At 37.7% G+C, this 16,909-nt stretch overlaps 1 protein-coding gene across 3 annotated transcripts in view; it reads right to left on the bottom strand.

The window, feature by feature from the left end:
* STAG1 (stromal antigen 1) overlaps window positions 1-16,909 on the bottom strand; it is a 417,686-nt gene that overhangs the window by 162,006 nt on the left and 238,771 nt on the right. For all 3 annotated transcript variants that reach the window (XM_003265265.4, XM_030816776.1, XM_030816778.1), the window contains 2 exons: window positions 9,317-9,468; window positions 6,884-6,957 (listed from right to left, as the gene is read on the bottom strand). In XM_003265265.4, the coding sequence (XP_003265313.1) occupies window positions 6,884-6,957; window positions 9,317-9,468 (226 nt within the window). The remainder of the gene's footprint in view (window positions 1-6,883; window positions 6,958-9,316; window positions 9,469-16,909) is intronic.

Raw genomic sequence — 16,909 nt, 5'->3', positions numbered from 1 at the left:
CTGAAGTGAGCTGTGATTGTGCCATTGCACTCCCACCTGGGCGACAGAGTAAAACCCTGTCTCAAAAAAACCAAACCAAAAAGATTAGCAAAGGATGGCTCACACCTGTAATCCCATCACTTTGGGAGGCTGAGGCAGGTGGATCACTTGAGTCCAGGAGTTCAAAACAAGCCTGGACAACATGGCCAAACCCTGACTCTACAAAAATAACAAAAATTGGCCAGGCATAGTGATGTGTGCTTGTAGTCCCAACTACTCAGGAGGCTGAGGCGGGAGTACTGCTTGAGCCCAGGAGGTCAAGGCTGCAGTGAGCAATGATCATGACACTGCACTCCAGCTTGGACAACAGAGCGAGATCCTGTCTCCAAAAAAACAAACAAAAAAGCAAATTAAAACCAAAGCAACCAGACAGAAACAAATAATAAATATGGAAACATAAATCAAGGAAATAAAAAATAGAGAAAGCCAACAAAATTACAAGTCCATTATTATTTGAAAAGATCAACAAAACTGAAACTTACAGTGAGACTGAGAAAGACAAAAGACAAGACACAAATCACACGAGAATAAATAAGGGGGCTAATAACCCCCCCAAAATTAAAATGACTACAAAATATTATGAATAACATTATGCCATTAAATTTACAATTTGCATGAAATAGACATATTGCCTGAGAAATACAAATTACCAAATCTGACTCAAAAACAACAAAAAATCTGGCGGTGTGCAGGGCGCAGCAGCTCACACCTGTAATCCTAGTACTTTGGGAGGCCGAGGCAGAAGGACTGCTTGACGTCAAGAGTTCTAACCATTCTGGGCAAAATAGGAAGAAGCCCTAGTTTCTAGAAAAAGTAAAAAATTGGCCAGGTGTGGTGGAGCTTGCCTGCAGTCCTAGCTACTTGGGAGCTGAGGCAAGACTGCTTGAGCCCAGGACTTTGAGGTTCTAGGGAGTTGTGATTGCGCCACTGCACTCTAGCCAGGGTGACAGAGAGAGACCCTGTCTCAAGAAAATAAATTAATAAAAAACAAAACAAAATTTAAAAAAATTCAGGATATGTAAAGTAAATTGAATCAGTAATTAAAAATCTTTACACAAAGAAAAGCCTGGGATTAAAGGGCTTCTCTGCTGAATTCTACCAAACATAGAAATATTACCAATCCTTCATAAATTCTTTCAGAAAACAGAGCAGGAAGAATAATTCCCAGTGTATTCTATAAGGCTAGTATTGACACTGTTACTCCTTATGAAAGTAAATGCACAAATCCTTAACAAAATACTAGCAAACTGAATCCAGTAGCATATAAAAAGGATTGTATACCATGACCATGTGGAATTTCTCCCAGAATGCAAGGTTGGTATAATATCTGAAAATCAATGAACACAATATACTATATTAATAAAAGAAAAAACCTGCATGACCACCTCATTCAAAACAGAAAAAATAAAGAAATATATCAATCCATCATGACAAAAACACCCAACAAATCAGGCTAGAAGTAAATTCCTCATCCTACTAAAGGGTACCTACACAAAACTCACAGTTAATAACATCGTGCCTAATTTCAAAGTCTAATTGTTTCCCCCTTAAGATAAGGAATAAATTCAATATTGTTAAGAGGTTAATTCTCTCCAAATTGGTTTTCAAAGTTATTACAATCCCTATGATAATTTCAGAAGCTTTTGTTCAAAAATTGACAAGCTGACCCTAAGATTTATATAGAAATGCAAAGAATCTCTACTAGTCAAAAAATTTTTGAAAAAGAAGAATAAAGTAAGACAACTTACACTACCTAATTTTAAAAGCTCCTCTAAAGCATACTCAATGCAGGTGGTATCAATGTAAGGATAGACAGAAAATCCAAAAATAAAACCTTGTGTTTATGGTCAATTCATCTTCAAGAGAGATGGCAGGGTAATTCAACTGGGGAAGGATACTTTGTCATTAAATGGTGCTGGGAAAACTGAAAATCTGTATGCAAAAAGTAGACTTCTGCCCTTATATCACATCATGTATAAAAACTGAATTAGAAATTCAATTTTAAAGGTTCATATGCCTTAACAGAAGAGACAAAATGATTAAACTTCTAAAATAAAACACAGAAGAAATCTTAGGGGTTAGGCAATGTTCACAGATACCAAAAGCATGACCACAGAAGAAAAACTCATAAACTGGGCCAAATTGAAAACATTTGCTCTGTAAAGGTCACCATTAAGAAAATGAAAAAAAGCTATACATCTGTTAATGAACTTATATCAAGAATATCAGCCGGGTGTGGTGGCATGAATGGCACGGTGGCTCATGTCTGTAATCCCAGCACTTTGGGAGGCCGAGGTGGGTGGACCACTTGAGGTCAGGAGCTCGAGACCAGCCTGACCAACATGGTGAAACTCCACCTCTATTAAAAATACAAAATTAGGGCCGGGCGCAGTGGCTCACACCTATAATTCCAGCACTTTGGGAGGCCGAGGCGGGTGGCTCTTGAGGTCAAGAGATCGAGACCATCCTGGATAACACGGTGAAACCCCGTCTCTACTAAAAATACAAAAAAATTAGCAGGGCGTGGTGGCAGGCGCCTGTAGTCCCAGTTACTCGGGAGGCTGAGGCAGGAGAATGGCGTGAATCTGGGAGGCAGAGCTTGTAGTGAGCAGAGACCATGCACCACTGCACTCCAGCCTGGGTGACAGAGCGAGACTCCGTCTCAAAAAATAAAAAAATAAAAAAATTGGCTGGGCGTGGTGGTGCACGCCTGTAATCCCAGCTACTTGGGAGGCTGAGGCAGGAGAACCACTTGGATCTGGGACGCAGAGGTTGCAGTGAGCTGAGATTGTACCACTGCACTCCAGCCTGGGCAACAAGAGGGAGACTCCGTCTCAAAAAACAAACAAACAAACAAACAAAAAACCCAAAAACACCACAGAAAGTACTCCTATAAAACCCTTCTTAATAATTGTTAGAATAAACAGACAGAAAATCAGTAAGGAGAGAGAAGACTAGAACAACACTATTAACCAATTTGACCTAACTGGTATAAGATACTAGCCAACAAAAGCAGAATATACCTTATTTTCTTGAGGAAATGAAACATTCACCAAGATAGAGTTTACTGTGGGTCTCATACAAATCTCAATAAATTTAGAAGCATTCAAATCATACAAACTATGTTCTTTGACCACAATGAAATTAAATTAGAAATCAATAGCAGAAAGATAACTAGAAAATCCTCAAATATCTGCACGCTAAATGCCATGCTTCAAAATCCATGGGTAAAACAAAAAAATCAAAAAGGAAACTAGACAGTATTTTGAACTAAATAAAAATGCAATATATCCAAATTTAGGACACATAGCTAAAGCAGTGTTTTAAAAAATTTATAGGAGTAATTCCCTTATTAGAAAAAAAGTGTCAAATCAATGACCTCAAATTCTACCTTGAGAAAGAAAGAACAGCTGAAGAAGTGAAACCCAAACTAAGCAGATGAAAGGAAATAAAGGACAGAAATCAATGAAATAGAAAACAAAAATAATAGAAAAATTCAATATAAAATAAGATAAAATGGCTCCACATACACTGAACAATGAAAAGAGAAAGGCGGGAAGGAAGCAGGGGGAAAAGGAGTGGGAGACAGAGAGATGTTAAATTACCAATATTATGACCAACTTCATGCTGATAGTTTTTAAATATAACTCAACCACCAAGATGAACATACCAATTTCTTATAAGACATAAACTACCAAAGGTTACTCAGGAACAACAGATAACCTCAACAGCCCTATATCTACTGGAGAAAATTCGTACTTAAAAACCTTCCTGCAAAGAAAATTCTAGGCTCCCATGGTAGAACTCTTATCTGAAGAAGAAATAATACCAATTCTATCAAACTCATCGAGAAAATTAAAGAAGAGAGAATACACTGTAACTCAACCTACAAGGCCAGCATTACCCTAACAAAGGTAGACAGTGATATTCATTAAAATAAAGTTAGAGATATTTATCCCTCTTGAACATAGATGCAGAAATTCTTAGAAAAACTCAGAAAATCACATCCAACCATATACAGATGACAACATATCATGATAACGTGGGCTTTACTCTATGCGTTCATGTTAACATCTGAACATAAACAAACTCACCACATTAAGTCTTTAAAAAATAAAACACACTGATCTCAATAGATGCAGAAAGATGTAAAAAATCCAAGATATATTCCTAATAAAAACTCTTATTAAACTAGGAATAAAAAGAAACTTCCGGCCGGGCGCGATCGCTCACGCCTGTAATCCCAGCACTTTGGGAGGCCGAGGCAGGTGGATCACGAGGTCAGGAGATCGAGACCATCCTGGCTAACACAGTGAAACCCTGTCTCTAGTAAAAAAAAAAAAAAAAAAATACAAAAAATTAGCTGGGCGTGGTGGCAGGCACCTGTAGTCCCAGCTACTTGGGAGGCTGAGGCAGGAGAATGGCGTGAACCTGGGAGGCAGAGCTTGCAGTGAGCTGAGATCACGCCACTGCACTCTAGCCTGGGCAACAGAGCGAGACTCTATCTCAAAAAAAAAAAAAAAAAACAAAAAAAGTTCCTCAATCTGATAAGGGGCATCTATGAAAATATTACAGCTAGGCCGGGCGTGGTAGCTCACGACTATAATCCCAGCACTTTGGGAGGCCAAGGCAGGCAGATCACTTGAGGTCAGGAGTTCGATACCAGCCTGACCAACAGGGAGAAACTCCGTCTCTACTAAAAATACAAAACTAGCCGGGCGTGGCGGAGCATGCCTGTAATCCCAGCTACTCGGAAGGCTGAGGCAGGTCAATCACTTGAACCCGGGAGGCGGAGGTTGCAGTGAGCCGACACTGCGCCAGTGCACTACAGCCTGGGCAACAAGGGCAAAACTCCATCTTAAAAAAAAAAAAAAAAAAAATATATATATATATATATATATATATATATACACACACACACACACACACACACACACACCCATTACAGCTAGCAACGCATTCAATGATAAAAAAAAAAACTCTGATTTTGTTCAGAGAAAGAAGCGAGATCCCCCCACAAAAAAAAAAAAACCCAGATATGTTGTATAATTCCATTTCTATAAAATTCTAGAAAATGTAAATAATCAGCACATCAATGCTTGCTTGAGGATGATGGAAAGGTAGAACGACAGGAAGGGAGGTAGAAAGGAGTTACAAAGTGCCATGAGAAAACTTGGCACTTGAATTTCTTAAGGATGATGGAGAGATTCATTATCTCGCTTGTGGTGGTGGTTTTATAGGTGTATATATGTCAAAACTCATCAAATTATGCACTTAAATGTGGTTTGTTTATATGAATTATACCTCCATAAAGTTGCAGTAAAAAAAAAAAAAGACTGCATGGCAGGTATATGGAAATCCTTGTTCTTTTTAAAACAAATATATCAATAACATGTTATACATGCAGTATATGCGAGAAAGCGGACATAAAACTCCAATCAGATAATCCACACTCAACATAAAAGCCCTGGACCTATTTCAAAAGAACATTTTATTCTTTTGGTTAAAATGTTTAAGTTCCATTAAAATAAATTATCAAACAGATACACACACACACACACACCACTTGCCACTTGGTATACACGGGGGATTGCTTCTCGGACTGCTCACATATAGCAAAATCCATGCATACTCAAGTACCACAGCTGTCTCTGAGTAGTCTGCATATTCAACAAGTCAGACCTCCACATAAACAGGTTTCATATCCCAGAAATACTGTATTTTCAATCCGTGTTTAGTTAGAAACAAATGGTTTACAGGCAATTCTTGCAGTTCAAACCCATGTTGTTTAAAGGTCAGCTGTGTATGTGTGTATTTCTTTGTTTTGTTTTAGACAGGGTCTTGTTTTGTCACCCAGACTGGAGTGCAGTGGTGCAATCAAGGCTCACTGCAGCCTTGATCCTCTGGTTCAGGCAATCCTTCCACCTCAGCCTCCCGAGTAGCTGGGACTACAAGTGCACGCTACCACACCGGGCTGATGTTTAAATTTTCTGTAGAGACGCAGTCTTTAACTCCTGGCCTCAAGTGATCCTCCCACCTTAGCCTCCCAAAGTGTTAGGATTACAGGGATGAGCGACCAAATCCCACCGCTCTATATTAATTAGCCAAATATACTCTCAAATGGGTCTGAAAACACTGCTTCTATTTATTATCTTTATCTACTTACACACATCACATCAACAGAAGGTAACAAGTATATGTACATGATTCATTCATTCAATGTAAAATATGCTCTTTTACAATGTAGTTAGTGTTTTTAAGGTTCCTGGGCTTCACAAAATAAAATCATTTGCAATGGAGGATAACAAAAATATTTTGCTAACAGCTTTTATTTCAATGTGTTTATCTGAAAGGAAACAAGAATGAAGATATAGTTGTTGCATTAACTGTGGGGGTGCCCTTCTCTGTCCTCTTTTCACCCAGCTTCACACAGGTTTGTTTTTTTTTTTTTTTAATTATTAATTTGCCCATGGAACAAAATGAGCACCACAGAGCAAGAAGTAGGGCATTTAATTTTTTAAATGTGAAAACAAGAATATCTCATTAAAGCTACATTAGTTTACGATCCTATTAATTAATATTCCATCAGTATAAATCCAAGTACATAAGCTACTTCCAACAGCATATGTTCTGAATTTGGAAGAGTATAACAGTGGTAGTGGCAGCAGTCATACAATTTCTTCTATAGTTGTAGTGTGACATTGACAGCCATAGTTGTTTTCCACAAAACAAAACACAAATCATAATTAGTGAGTTTTACAGTTAGCCTGGGCCACAAAAAAAAAAAAAAAATCAATAATTGTTTAAGTGAAAAGCCTTCAAAATTATTTTTAAAATCTCTTACCGGTATCTATGAACAAATATACCCTTAAAAATAGAGTTCATCATATTTTCGATTTCATCCTGATTTTCTTGTAGCTGAAATGAAAAAATATATATAAATTGAAATACTGATCATTTTATTTGGAAGGAACAGCTCCAATTGTTTTTAATTTCTGGTTATTCTCATTCTGGGTAGTTTTCAATCCTTTTCTCACTTGTAGTACAAACACGTGAAATTACCAGTATATTTCCACTACTCCTTTACGTTTATATCATATTGGTTTCAGAACTTTTCACTGTCTCTCTCTAGACACAAACTTCACAATGACAAACAAGGAGTGGTGGTATAGCTAAGTGTGGTCAGATTCCTATCTCCGAAATATCATCTGCCTTAGGAACAGAACTCTTCTGTCCAAATCAGGTCCCTGGGTTTGGTTTTGCCTTTCTTGGTTAAAGGAACATCCCCAATTAACATATTTGCTGTTGTAAAAGTAACTTCCTACTCCATCTAACGTATCCAAACATTACTCTGCATCTCACTAGCCTGTAACAGAGAGCAGGCCACGTTCCCAAAATAAGAGGTATAATAGAAGATAAAAAGTATCCTGGCTACTTATGGTGAAGTACAGTAACAAAATAAATAATATCTATGGCAAAGATATGAATTTCAGGCAACAAAACTGATCAAAGTTTGTTTTTATTATTACTCAAAAACAACAACAGCACTGAATTACATTCAAGGTGGTATTTATTATTCTAATTTATTCTATAATTTACTGTATAGTAATATTCAATGAAATATTTGCTTTTACTACATACATGAATGTGACAATAGAATTCCCTCAGATTTATTCTTTCGCTGTATGCTTTGTTTCAGGCTTTACTAAAATAAGTTTGGGAATACTTTTATAGCAAATCATTCAAATTTCTGCAACTTCCTCCAAGTGTTAAAAATTACTTTTATTGCATTTATCATATAAAAACTAATTAATTTATAAGAAGCATATATTTCTGAGTCAGCAGTACTTACTAAAGCCCAGCTCCAGTATTTACTTCTATAATATTTCAAGTATGGTATGTGTGAAGGGTTAAACTATGTTCCTTAAAAATTTGTACATTGAAGTTCTAACCCCTAGTGCCTCAGAATGTGAAATTAGGAAAGAAGACTGTGGCAGATTTAATTCATTAAGATGCGGCCATACTGGAGCGGGGAGGACTCTAATCCAATATGACTGATGTCCTTAAGAAGGGAATAAATTTGGAGACAAACATACACACAGAAGAATGTCATGCAAAGATTGGAATTATGCTGCCACCAGCCAAGCAACTACCAGACACTAGGAGAGAAGCCTGGAACACATCCTGCCAAGGGAGGATGGCCCTGCCAACACCTTGATCTTGGAATTCTAGCCTGCAAACCTGTGAGATAATAATGTTATTTTAAGTCATTCAGTTTGTAGTACTTTGTCACAGCAGCCCTATCAAACTAATACAGTATGGCTAATAATTTAATCAAAACATCGTTGCTTTTTCTTGCCTGTTATAAACCCATTAAATTATTATTCATATGTAATTTCTTTGCAGTAATGTGACATTCTTTTTTCAAGTTATAAGATATACTAATAGTGCAGATCTAAGATTTTATGTAGTATTGGATAAATAAAAATGTTTCCTATTAAAAACCCAGTATAAGCGGGGCATGGTGCCTCACGCCAGTAATCCCATCACTTTGGGAGGCCGAGGTGGGCGGATCACCTGAGGTTGGGAGTTCGAGACCAGCCTGACCAACATGGAGAAACCCCATCTCTACTAAAAATACAGAATTAGCCAGGTGTGGTGGCACATGCCTGTACTCCCAGCTACTTGGGAGGCTGAGGCAGGAGAATTGCTTTTGGGGAGGTAGAGGCTGCGGTGAGTCGAGATTGCACCATTGCACTTAAGCCTGGGCAACAAGAGCAAAACTCCATCTCAAAAAAAAAAAAAGTGTAAAATCATTTTTAACACATATATGAAAATGTCATTGTAAAACTGAGACCAATCTTATTCACAGGAGTCATTGTAACACTGGGACCAAACTTATTCATAGGAGTACCTTATATATCAGCTAGTATGTAGCCTTTGGCTTTTTCCTGGAAATGTAGCTTTGCTGGCTCGCAGCTCTGACTTCAGTATTTATCATACTTTTTGAGCCCATAGGCTTATAACCTTTTTGAGTTGCCTAACTCCCAGACCAACTTCTTTCAAAAACAGAGATGTTCTATGATTCCTTTCTGCCATCAGACAGCACTTACATGATCACCACCAATGAACACTCCAGTTTCATTTGGAAACCCTGACATCAAATAATCTAACTAAATATATGCATAAACCTTTTAAGAGAACTTAAAAAGTACTAATGTCATATATATTCCACACATTTACAGAACATAAAATCATCAGTTGCCATGAAACCTACCTCTTTGCGTTTCTGAAGTAGTAACTCCAACCTTTCATTGGCTCTCTTCCCAATCATTTTATTTCTCTCGGCTTCATATTGTCTCTGGGTATTATCCTGATGAATACTGAGGTTTAAGGCAACATTCACCAGAGCAGTCATGAGCTTCATGGCTATGAATGAAGAAATATTATAATACCTATGAATCAAAACTTTATCCACATAAGATTACAAATTTATAAAGCCAATGGATGAAGAAATGAAACTAGTGAATTTCTGTTTTACAACCAGGCATAATTTAAGTTTAAATAAAAGATAACTAATTTATAGAAATAAACTCATTTACAACATAATTTTCTCTACCTCAGCTTGGCTTGTTAACACTTTCCGTTTAAACACAGCCTCATCCTAACTAACAGAAGAAAGGATTTCAGTTCTATCATCTTCAACAACTCCTTTCTCCCACTCCTAAAAATACACACGTAAGGGCACACTAATCAAGCCTAAACCTCTCTTCTGATCATCAAATATGAGTATATATAAATGCATCCTTAGTACCTTTACTTAAATGTGTCAAAGGTACCTTAGATGTTTTAGATGTTTACAATCAATTTGTGATCTTTACCCCCACATATGGTCCTCTCCCTTTGTTCCTCACCTCAGAGAGTTGCACAACCTCCAAACCCTGAAAAACATACTGATCCTACCAAACTCATTAAAATCCATTAAAAATGTACTTTGTGAATTTCCAATTGACCTATCCTCCCCAGCCACAGTGATAATGTACTTTTAAACATTCACTTGTATTTGTAAATCTTACTACTTTCAAATTTGTTTCAAATCCTCTGACAAACACGTATGACAAAAACCTCAAACTTCTGTCTATTCATATTTGTTTTCATCATTGAGATAGCAAGAACATAGGAAATATAGGTAAAGGAACAAGAGAGTTTGTGCTGGTAAATAATTTCCCCTTTTTGTTCCTTTTAGGTTATTCATGTGCAAATATGAACATTCGGTTATTAAAAAAATTGAACTGTTCAGTGCTTTAGAAGAACTGATTCATTTATCTGCAAACATATCCATATAATTAAAAACAAGCATGCACTGTTTATAAAATTTAATTATTTTTTCTTTTTTTTGAGATGGAGTTTCGCTCTTGTTGCCCAGGCTGGAGTGCAACGGCGCAATCTTGGCTTACTGCAACCTCCACCTCCCAGGTTCAAGTGATTCTCCTGCCTCAGCCTCCCGAGTAGCTGGGATTACAGACATGCACCACCATGCCCAGCTAATTACTGTATGTTTTAGTAGAGACAGAGTTTCACCATGTTGGCCAGGCTGGTCTTGAACCCTGACCTCAGGTGATCCGCCCACCTTGGCCTCCTAAAGTGCTGGGATTACAGGCATGAGCCACCGCACACCGCCTATTTTTTCTTAATTACATATGTAAACATATGTGTTTTCTAAATACATATATGTATGTATGTATGTATGTATGCTGTATCTGTATTTCTATCTACACGTATACTCAATTTGTTATTTGGAAACTCTATCTACATTTTGATCAGTTCTATTTTTTAAATAATTGCTGCTGTCCTTAAACCAAAATATAAGGTAAAAAACCTGAAAAACAAATGTAAACATCCTGAAAAACAAATGTGTTTAAGTTAGTGACCATTACATGTAAAAATTATAATGCAAAAATCCTGAAAAACAAATTTATTTAAATTAGTGACCGGAAATGGATTTTTCAGGATTTTTGCATTAGAAATGCATTAAATGAAAATGTTTCTTTCCCTGTGATAGTGTCTCAAACAGTAAACTGGGAAATATTCTTGTGTTTCAAAATATAGGACAGTGATTTTGAGTTGTGTGTTGCCAGTAGTAGTATATTGGACTACACTATGAAAGTTTAAAAGAATTTGTAAAATTAAACTGTATAAGGAAAGAGAACAGCTCAAAGACAAGAGGAATCTGGAGCATTCCAGCTATTCAAGTTGATAATATTACTTTATCAGTGTTTGTTCTGAGCATATGAAGTGACACCCAAAGGAGCTTAATTCAGTATCTACCTCTAGATACCTAATGCAAAATGACTTGAAGATCCAGGAGCTGAAAAGCATTAAAATTAACAGCAACCCTGGTTGCAATTCACCAGTGGAAACTGAGGCATGGCTTTTTAAAAACTTCATAGCTTTTACTTTCAGCTATATATCTTCTTGTGAACCCAGATCCCAAACTCCAAAAGTCATTATTTAATGACTCTCCTTCCATCCCAGATACTTAAACAGTAAAGTAATCAACATACTAAAACAGACAAGACATGTAAAAAATGATCAATATATCTTCAGAAACATATTAGGTATAACACAGCAGTGTTTACTGAGATAAAATATTTTTAAACCTGTAAAACTGAGACTTCATTGAATAACACATCAACAGCTATTAAAAACAAACCTCAAATTAAATGATAGACATAAAATGAGGATTATGATGTTTTAATTGAGTCCACTGAAAAAGACTTATCTCTGCATAGAATTGGTACTTATTAAATTTTCCTGGCATTACTAACAAAACCTTTTTGTAAGTTAATAATCCTGCAGGAATTCAGCCATCATAATGTGACATCAGCTCGTAAGTGGCTTCTTCTTGTCTAGCAAGGAGAAGAATACGTCCTTCATTTAGCTTTCACATTTTAACTGCTGACTATAAAATGGTAAATATGTTCTAGTACAGTGGTACTGACAGTGTGGTCTGCAAAGCGGTACTGACAGTGTACTGACAGTGTGGTCTGCAGTGTTGTGCTGACCACAAGTTTATTAGACGGTCATTATAAGCAAAAAATTGAAAACATTTTAGAAATTTTTATAGCAATCTGACAACTTAATGCCTGTTGATTTAAATAACATGACACTAATAAATACATATATACTATTTCCACCGCATTTTACAAAAGTACTAGGTTGTGACAGATTCGTAATTAAAAACTGGTCATTCATCACAGCTAAAGACGCACTTATTTAAAGTCCTTGTCCGGCCGGGCGCAGTGGCTCACGCTTGTAATCCCAGCACTTTGGGAGGCCGAGGTGGGCGGATCACGAGGTCAGGAGATCGAGACCACGGTGAAACCCCGTCTCTACTAAAAATACAAAAAATTAGCCGGGCGCGGTGGTGGGCGCCTGTAGTCCCAGCTACTCGGAGAGGCTGAGGCAGGAGAATGGCGTGAACCTGGGAGGCGGAGCTTGCAGTGAGCCGAGATCGTGCCACTGCACTCCAGCCTGGGTGACAGAGCGAGACTCCGTCTCAAAAAAATAAAAATAAAAAAATAAAATAAAAAATAAAGTCCTTGTCCATTCATCTAACAATCCAGCATATACTGAGCATTGTTCTAGTTATTAGAGATACACGAGTGAACAAAACAAAGAACTTGCTTTTGTGATTTTTACATTCTAGTGAGGAAAAGACAATAAATGAATAGATAATATGCAAATGAAAAAACCACGTCAGTTAATGATTAGTGCTATAAAGAAAAAGTATGGTAAAAATATTAGAGCGTGAAGGGGGTGCTATTTTAGATGGTCATTCGGGAAGGCCTCTCTGAGACCTTGACATTTGAGCATGAAGCGAAGGAACGGTCACGTGATTCCACAGCAGCACAGCTTTCCAGGGACAGTTATAAGGTAAACTGTTGGGAGGAAGGTACTCACTACAGAGTATAGTATTTAGTCTGGTTGGAGCACAGAGGTAGTCAGAGGCAGAAGAGGATACTTAAAAGGAAAGAAGAGGCCAGATTATAAGAGTGTTACTAGGATCCAGTCAACCTATCCTCTCCTTAAGGCTCATGAATTAAATCTAAGCAGGGTAAGATCTCCTAGAGAATGTGGAGTGATGTGAAATAGTCTGAATTAGATTTTAAACTGATGTGTGACCAGAGTATAGGAGAGTAAAACTAGAAGGGAGACTAAATAGGAGCAGTGAGGCAGAGCTGAAAATATTTTGCTCAAAGTTAGCAATAATGAGTCTTAGATTTTTGCCTTTGGCAACTCAGTGAAATGATGCTGGCTTAGATTAAGGTGGCAGCAATAGGTAGAGAGAAACTGTTAGATATGAAGTGTATTTGAAAATACCAGGCCAGGCGAGGGGGCCCATGCCTGTAATCCCAGCACTTTGGGAGGCTGAGGTGGGTGGATCACTGGAAGTCAGGAGTTCAAGACCAGCCTGGCCAACATGGTGAAACCCCATCACTACTAAAAATACAAAAATAAAACAAAACAACAACAACAACAACAAACAAACAAATTTTCCCGGATGTGGTGACGCACGCCAGTAATCCCAGCTACTCGGGAGGCTGAGGCAGGAGAATCAGTTGAACCCAGGAGGTAGAGATTGCAGTGTGCTGAGACTGCACCACTGCACTCCAGCCTGTGAGACACAGCAAGACTCCACCTCAAAAAAAAAAAAAAAGAAAGAAAGAAAAAGAAAATACTGCTGAAAGAATTTGTTAGATTACAATGAAGGAAATGAGATAAACAGAAAGGGCAAAGATGATTAGAAATATTTTTATTATTTATGTAAGTAGAAATGTCTAGTAGATACACATTTGGAAGTCATTATCAAAGACACTGGTATTCAGAACCATAAAACTAGATGGAAATTAGAAAAAGGTGGTATTATTTGTGTGTTGTAAACAAAAGATCACCAAGATATTTGTTAATGGAAAAATACAGAGAAGATAGCCTTACAGTGTGTATATGCTATCATTTGTGCAAAAGAATGTATTATTTATTTTTACGTTCCAGTCGCTCTTCCAAGCCGTATAAACACACTTATTCATTCACAACTCACAAATCTATGAGGCATAGATCAGCTAAAAGACTTGATGGTTACATAGCAACTGGTGGACATAGAATTGGAGTACAGGCAGCCTTGCTCCATAGTCCCAGCTCTTAAACACACCATATTGCCTCTCACTGAATGTGTATTTGCTATTATTTGCATATAACACGTTTAGAAAAACATAAGAAACTGGCAACTTTGGTTGTCTTCAAGGAAGTTAATTTGAAGGTCGGAGACAGGGGTGAAAGAGTAACATTTCACCATACAAAACTTTTTTACCTTTTTTTTCTCTTTTGAGACAAGGTCTTGCTCTGTCACTCAGAACGAGCACAGTGGTGCAATCAAAGCTCCCTGCAGCCTTGACCCCCACCAGGCTCAAGTGATCCTCTCATCTCAGCCTTCTCAGTAGCTGGGACTACAGCTACCACCATGCCCAGCTAATTTAAAAAAAAAAAAAAAATTTGTAGAGATGGGGGTCCCACTATATTGCCGAGGTTGGTCTTGAACTCCTGGCGTCAAGTGATTCTCCCACATCAGCCTCCCAAAGTGTTGGGATTACAGGGATGAACCATAGCACCTGGTCTACTTTGAATTTTAAATCATGTGACTATTATTTTCCTCCTCATCACTATTTTTTAATAAAAATAATGTCTATGAAATTGGTTTTCACTTTATTCAATAAGCAGTGAATACATTAAAAAATTGTCTGAAGATTGAGTGTCAAGATAACTCAGTATTTGCAGTTTAGCTTTCTAAAATCACCAGGACAATGTGGTATTCCAGAAAACAAGGGAAGACAGTGTTCCAAGAAGAAAAAAAGGTAGCTGTGTCTTTCCAAAGAAAAAAAGATGACAACTGGAGCTGCTCACTGACTTGGGCAATAAGAAGGTAACTGCTGACCTCAACAGGAGAGGTAGTGAAGTGGCAGAGACAGAAACCTAATAGGAGAGGACCGAGTGGAGAGAGTGAATATAAATAATTCTGAGATTTGCTATAAAGAAAAGGAGAAAAATGAGACTGGGGCTAGAGGGACGTGAGGAAACAAGGTACAGTGCAACAGTTAGTCTTATGTGTCCAGGCATGGCTAGACTATCACGGTCAATTACTTAATCAAACACTAATGCAGGTATCAGCTTGAAGGAATTTTGTAGATATTTTGTATGGTTAACATCTACAATCTCCTTTAAATAAAGGAGATTACCCTCAATAGTGTGAGTGGGTCTCATGCAATCAGTTGAAAGCTTAAGAGAAAAAAATAGGTTTTCTAGAGAGGAAATGTTTGCCTCAAGGCTGCAACATAAAGTCCTAGGCTGAGCATGATGGCTCACATCTGTAATCCCAGTGCTTTGGGAGGCAGAGGTGAAAGGATGACTTGAGGTCAGGAGTTCAAGACCAGCCTGGATAACATAGCAAGACTCTATCTCTACAAAAAATTTAAAAATTATCTGGGTATTGAGACGTGCACCTGTAGTCTCAGCTACTGGGGAGGCCGAGGTGGGAGGATTACATAAACCCAGGAGTTCAAGGTTGCAGTAATCTACGACTGTGCCACTGCACTTCAGCCTGGGTGACAGAGTGAGACCCTGCCTCTAAAATAAATAAATAAGTAAATAAAATCCTGAGCTTCTAGCCTGCTCCACAGATCTCAGACTCAAGACTGCGTGACTCCTGTCTGATTTCCAGCTTGCTGGACTACCCTACAAATTTCCGATTTGCAAGTTCCCACAATTGTGCTGAGCCACATCAGTGAAACGTGTGTACGTGTGTGTGTGTGTGTGTGTATGTGTGTGAGACAGAGAGAGACAGAGAGAGATGTAAGAATATCTCTTAGGTCTGTTTCTCTGGGGGAACCCAGACTGACACAAAGGGTTCCTAAAAGATGGGAGCTGTTAGCAAAATAATAAGAGTTATCTAATAAAAGAAGGAAATTTTGAAGTAATGAGAGTGAGAATAACTTGAGACAAAGTTCTTGAGAAGGTGAAAAGGGATCAGATTCACTGCACAAGTACAAGGATTGGCCTTAGAGGCCACTGTAGTTAAGAAAACGGATAGAGGCTATGAGTCTGCAGCTAGATAGGTAGGTAGGTTTAATCCCTGAAGGATTCTCTTTCGACTATCCCAATTAAACAGGCAAGATAATCAGCTAAATGTGAAGACTGGATAAGAAATGTAGCTTTGAGAAGAAAGTATAAAACAATTTTGTTAGGATGTGGAAATAACCCTGGAGTATAATACACTAAGAGGATTGCTAGGCAGCATTAAAGGACCACTTGGAAAAAAAAAAAAAAAGGTAAAGCCCAGCCCTTATGGTATGTATTTTTCTCCAGCCACTTTCAGCTCTGCTGCAGGTATTGGACAGATGGTTGCACGGGGTTTTCCTACGGAATATGAAAGAGGAAGACAGAAGCAAGGAAGTTGACGGTATGAAGGAGGATGTGATTATAATAAAGAATGATAAAATCTAAGTGGGAAAAATAAAGGCAGTGAGGACATGAAGAGTGTGAAGAACATTAAAAATATAGTGTCAAAGTATTTAAAATCACAATTAAAAAAACAGTAGAGTGGAAACACAGAAGAAAACATTGGAACAAAAGGAGAGTTCATCAGGAAATGGGATGCTTAAAACGAAGTCAGAGGACACTGACCCTTTTAATCAATAACCAACAATTTGCATTTCTGTCTTGCTAAACATAAAACTGAAAAGTAAAAAACTGCATTTATATTTAGTGACACCTATTATAGCTTTGAAAACTATTATTATACACCTTGGAATTATGT

Source organism: Nomascus leucogenys, chromosome 8 (genome assembly GCF_006542625.1).
Source record: "Nomascus leucogenys isolate Asia chromosome 8, Asia_NLE_v1, whole genome shotgun sequence".
Classification (NCBI taxonomy): Eukaryota; Metazoa; Chordata; class Mammalia; order Primates; family Hylobatidae; genus Nomascus; species Nomascus leucogenys.
This window is presented reverse-complemented; position numbering and strand designations above follow the sequence as displayed.